This window comes from Vicia villosa, linkage group LG3 (genome assembly GCF_029867415.1).
Source record: "Vicia villosa cultivar HV-30 ecotype Madison, WI linkage group LG3, Vvil1.0, whole genome shotgun sequence".
Taxonomy (NCBI): Eukaryota; Viridiplantae; Streptophyta; class Magnoliopsida; order Fabales; family Fabaceae; genus Vicia; species Vicia villosa.
The window spans coordinates 154,642,471-154,648,391 of record NC_081182.1 but is presented as its reverse complement, the minus strand read 5'-3'; the positions used below and the strand labels follow the sequence as shown (position 1 = coordinate 154,648,391).

The 5,921-nt window shown below is 34.8% G+C and overlaps 1 protein-coding gene across 3 annotated transcripts; it reads left to right on the top strand.

Moving 5' to 3' along the window:
- The first annotated feature begins 2,429 nt into the window (after positions 1-2,429).
- LOC131662528 (uncharacterized) lies at positions 2,430-4,910 on the top strand. 3 transcript variants are annotated; one of them, XM_058932340.1, is made up of 3 exons: positions 2,430-2,560; positions 3,901-4,582; positions 4,702-4,910. In XM_058932340.1, the coding sequence occupies exons 2-3, from the start codon at positions 3,973-3,975 to the stop codon at positions 4,827-4,829; spliced, it is 738 nt and encodes a 245-aa protein (XP_058788323.1). In that variant the 5' UTR covers positions 2,430-2,560; positions 3,901-3,972; the 3' UTR covers positions 4,830-4,910. The 3 variants fall into 3 exon arrangements, with proteins under 3 accessions (XP_058788323.1, XP_058788324.1, XP_058788322.1); XM_058932341.1 differs by having other exon boundaries at positions 2,457-2,594; XM_058932339.1 differs by lacking the exon at positions 2,430-2,560 and adding an exon at positions 2,567-2,740.
- Positions 4,911-5,921: the final 1,011 nt, after the last annotated feature.

Sequence of the window (5,921 nt, the reverse complement as noted above, 5' to 3'; positions counted from 1 at the left end):
CTTAATCTAACTAAGATATTACAAAAGTAATGAAGTGAGGTTGAAGATGAAGTTTGATAGCTTTTGATTCAGCAGCATTTTAGCAAGATTGATAAGTTGTTTGTAATTCGGTAACCTTGCTTCTGATCAAAACTTCACTATTTATAGGCGTTTTGAGAAGATGACCGTTGGGAGCATTTAATGCGTTGCGTGATCCGTACAGCATTGCATTTAATGTTTCACTCTTTTGTCAACTACCTCGAGCCTTGCTTTTCCTGCTTTTACTGACTTTGCCTTTAATAGCTTCTAACGTTCCTTTTGTTAGTCAGCGTAGCCTGCCATCTTGTACTTGCTTCTGATCTGATCTTTGTAAATACAACGTTTGAATTAATCAGAGTCAAACAGCTTGGTGCAGAGCATCTTCTTGTCTTCTGACTTTGAAGTGCTTCTAGCATGATACCATAAGAACTTCAGTGCTTCTGCTTCTGATCTCAAGTTCTTCTGATGCTTCAATAGACCATGTTCTGATTCTGCTTGACCATCTTCTGATGTCTTGCGAGAGCATGTTCTGATGTTGCATACTGAACCTTCTGAGTCAGTGCTTCTTGCGCTGAATTGTGCATACTCTTCATATATTTCCTGAAATGGAAAATGCATAGGATTAGAGTACCACATTGTCTTATACAAAATTCATATACATTGTTATCATCAAAACTAAGAATATTGATCAGAACAAATCTTGTTCTAACAACAACTATTCCCTGCATGAGTAACTTCAATCTCAATCTTATACCTACATTGGCAGTATACATAGATCACACAAACAGCTCAGTGTCAGTATCTTGATGATCACACATATAAATGAAATAACGTATATCATATGACAAGTATGCCAACCTAAAAATCTCTGCCTCAGTGAAATGGCCAGCCTCACACTCAAACGGAGGTCTGTCACCACGCATAATACATGAGCAAGCATGGCAACCACGATAATACCAGCCATACGGAGAGGCCACCAACATTTTAGTTTCTCCAACAGTCGCACAAAATGTAATCTGCAATTACGGAACAAACGGATAATACGATACACAGTCAAATGCAACGAAAAAAATGGCAATATTTAATAATGCACAATAAATTGCAAACAACTTGCAAACATACAGTTCTAAGTTTTATAATATCCCCAATAGGCATTATAACGGCCTTTGAAAGCAATTTCTAAACAGGAGTCAACTGTTGATTTTCAGAGTTCTGTGCTGAAAGCTGCGAATTGGAACCCTCCTGCCCAGACAAGGTAATCATGGACTCCTTCGGAATGTGTCAAAGGAAGACAATAATGTAACCATCGCATCGCATAAAAATGGAAACCACACAAGAGCATATCGAGGGAGCATACCTTTCTATAAATTCTTTCATCGGCAGCAAATCGGTATTCAGACCAAGCACAGTGACATTAAACGTGTTTGACACGGACAATGGAAACTTTCCTATACAAATAGAATGTTACATAACTTTCTATATCAAAATATGAGGATATCTTACACCAAACTTGCTCAATTACTAACCCTGTTCCTTGACTTTGGCATATTGGAGCATGACAAACATAGGCCCAGAATCATCTCCACGCTCCTGTTTGAACTTCAGGAATTGTTCAGCATAGGATTCCCAAAGCGTGCAATTGATAGTATTCTCACTGAAGAAATAATACAAACCATGTCATCTACATAGCCACATAAGATATGTTTGATAAATTACACAAAATATATAAATACAAACCCGCCGTCCCGCAACATCATGTTAATCTGCTGCTTCCGGGCACCTGATGTGGTATGAGAATACCCAATACTTTACACCATACCAATGACGTCTTAAAACACATACATCACAAAAAAACTTAACATGAAACAACACATAAAAAACAAATGCCGTAAAACACAATAGAGGTCCAATATTTTACCTATTAGCACATCCTTGTTAAAATTACCGTTTATTATATCAGTAAATTTAGTAAACACCAACGGTTTTGGCGGTATTTCGGTCTTGTTATCATACGTAACCGTTGTGCCGGCGGTAAACTTCAACATAAACTTATGCGACGAAGGTCTGAAAGCCGCAACATTAGGCTGAACCTTAAAATTGGAAACAGTGTAACTATGATCCAATGTCATTTTTTTTATAAAATAGAGATACATGTGGTGCAGGAGTAACAACATGTGTGTCACCACCCTAGAATAAGCCACTAGGCAGCATGAGAAGAACTCTTCAAAAAGATAGAGTTTTCTTATATTATAGAAATATAAAATGAAAAATAAGATTTATGTGCAATTTAGTGAAACCATGATGCTGAAAGGTTATTTTAATAAATAAAAATTAAAAATTTAATTAGGACCAAATGATTTTTGAATCGGTTAGCAAGTCCCTTTGTTTTAATATAGGATATTCGAAATTAATACTATTCGTAAAAGAATTAATAAAACGTGGACTCTAGAATGATCCTTCTTCCTTTGAATTAACTGCCTATGCCACTGGGTCCACTCAACACACAAATCAAACGCATCTCCACCACAACAAACAATCACAAGTAAGTTTTCAACCAAAAAAAAAAACAATCACAAGTAAGTTCATCTCAATTTTCCTTCAAATCTCTATCCATAATTTCCATTACAATTCTTCGTCTCAGAAAATAAACGAAACCTAGTTCTTAGTTTTACCTCAGAGAGTAGCATGTATTCGTCGAGTACTTGCTTTCAAACGGTTATATGTAAGTTTTTTTAATTTCGAATTCGTTTTCAGGTTTGCTTTCGATTTCCGCACTTTTCTTTTAGTGTGTATTGTTGCTTGATTAAACTCCATATTATCCCAATTTGATGAATTGATTCATCAGATTTTCATTCTTTTTCCATTTAGGTTCCTGAAATTGTATAGTGCTGTTAGGTTTCACTGTGTGATTAAGTCTTCAACAAAAAATTGTATGGTGCATAAGATTGGAAGGGGATAGAAAGATTGTAAAACATAAAATTGTTACTAAGATCGGAAGATGCTACCCACCAATCATTTTTGTAAGATTAATAGGGGTAGCGAGATTGTAAAATATAGATATTACTAAAACAAAAAATATTACTAGTTTTTTACTTGATTTTTTAGTAGGCATGTGTATTCTAGGGAAAATAGCCTCCGTCAAACCATAATTGTTACGCCTCAGCACCTTGTCAAACCATAATTGTTACGCCTCAGCACCTTGTCATCCTTCTGGGGATGTAATGATGGTGGCCAGAAAACGGCCGATCCTGGCAGGAACTGGCCAAGATCACACGCAATCAATGGTTTTATGATGTTTTTCACAATTTGGTTACAACACACGATTCTACTTAAGATTGGGTGAGTGAAATCGCAAACTCGTAAAATTTTAAGATCTAGATTGAGATCTTAACAACCTTGGTAATGATCAATGAAGGGGTTAAAAATATCAAGTTTGACTACATCATTTTTAGCTTTTCGGTATAGTAGATATATGAATGAAGATGGAAAACTACGATATTTTGTTTAAAAACTTCTAATAATGAAAAAAATTGCTCAGTTTAGATTGATATATTTATATTTTCATGATTAATTTAGATCTTTTATAGCTAATGTTCATATTTTATTTACATATTACGAATCAATAAATATATATGTATCGGTCTCCTATATTTTGAAATTAGCAGTGTAGAGAGTGGGCGTGCATTGTCGTGTCAAATGTCTGTGTCAGAGTCCAAGCTTCAAATGTGGAGATTAACTTGACTTTCATAAGTAATTTTGCGGGGAGTTGTTAACTTTAAGGATAATTTGATGCACCGAGTTGAAATAACTCCATTTCTTTTTCGGCTAACACTTTCTTTTGGGGTTGAACAATATTTAGCTGTTTCTGTTTTCTGGAAGCAGGTTAGCAGCAGAGTATTTGGTACTGGGGTGGCTCGATCTGTGTAATATTGTGGCACATTTTTTTTGTAAACCATGAACTTCCGGTTTCTTGGTGAACTCCCTTGGGTTAAACCTCAGAGTAACCCAGATTCAGCGGCTCAATCAGTTCAAACCAAAGCTTTTGCTTCACAAACCGAACAAAAATCATCTGGTGATGATCTCAAGTTGTTAGGATGGCCCTTGTCATTCCTTTCCTTCTTTCCATGGGCAAATAATGCTGGAGAGAAGTTTCAAAGACCAACTACTATCAATAAAGAGTTGAAGAGACATGCACAAAATCGTGAAAATGTTGTTGGAAAAGGTAATGTGGCTACCCCGTTACGCTTTAGACCTTATGTTTGCAAGGTTCCATGGCATACAGGGGTTAGAGCATTTCTTTCTCAGTTGTTCCCTAGATATGGACATTACTGTGGACCAAACTGGTCAAGTGGGAAAGATGGTGGATCTCTTGTTTGGGACAAGAGACCGATTGATTGGTTGGATTACTGCTGTTATTGCCATGATATTGGGTATGATACTCATGATCAAGCTAAGCTTCTGAAGGCTGATTTAGCCTTTCTTGAATGCCTAGAGAATCGACATATTATGCGGACTAAAGGAGACCCCAACGTTGCTCTGCTTTACAAGACAATGTGCATTAATGGTATGCCCTGTAACATATTAATGAAAATGAAAATAGTTTCATGCTATGCTGTTATGTGGAGATGAGTTTACTATGACCATATTTATCACTGACTTTGTTTTTACTCAATGAAATGGCAGGTCTTAAGAATTTTCTAATACCTTACCGAACGAATCTTGTTAGTCTACAACAGTCAGGACAATCTTTGATTCAATTTGGATGGCTAAGCAATTTGAGACGAAGAAGTTGGAACTATCAGAAGACATAAAAGTTTAGTTAATGGGAATGTAAGAGTTACAAATTGTAAATTGCATCTAAATTTGAAAGTATTTCGCCTTGTCAAACTTAATCTTCCATGTTCCTTTTTCATGTGTATGCTTTTTATAATCTTTATGTATATAATTATATATATCATGTCCTGACCCTATCTCGATTGTGAATTGTAACTAGCGGTTGTGCTCGACACACTCTCTCTTGACAAAATGTGGGTTGATGTTTTATATAGAAAAATATATTTATCTTACAAAAAAAAGGTTGATGTTTTATATAAAAATATATAATTATTTTACAAAAAAAAATGTTTTTAAATATGTGAAAAATCTATTCTTTATCGGTTAAAATAAGATAGATAGTTAGATATAGGAGGAGATCCAAGTTATAAGCTATGTAGCACTGACACTTTAAAAAAAAGGGTTATGCTAACACGTGCCCTTAGGACACATGTTAAGGATACTATAATTAAAAAAAAGTAAAATATAATTAAATATAATAAAGTCAAATTTAAATTTTCATGAATGCACGCGTTCCAATAAAATATTTTTATAAATATTTCATTAACTTGTGCCCTTGGGGCACATGTTAGCTTTTCCCTAAAAAAATGTGTGTTTGTGTCGGTATCGAATACTTGCATCGACACTTGTAAGTACATTTAATTAATTTGTTTTTTAAAATTATTATTGGTATTGCAGTGTTGGGGTCGAATTCGGAATGTCTGTGTTTTGTAGGGTTATAAGTCAAATTATTAAGAAAGATAAAAAGGTTTATTATTCTAGAAAGTTCATTTTTGCCCTTTGCTAGGCTGCCACGACATCATATTTGGGATAAATATTGTCTAAATATTACTTTTTCCAACCAATGCCATCACTTGATTTGATTGCAAATTATTAGCTTTTTGTTCTAAGCAATACATTCTCTTAGAATGAATATATGTTTATCTTTTTTGCTTTTGTCGTTTCGTTGCTCCAACTCTGGTTCTCTAATCAAATGTATTGTCAACTCAACATCTTTCCTAGTAAATCGTGTGCTTTTATCTTCAACACACTCACATTTTCTTCTTCACTCTTTCATCTCATTCTTCTTT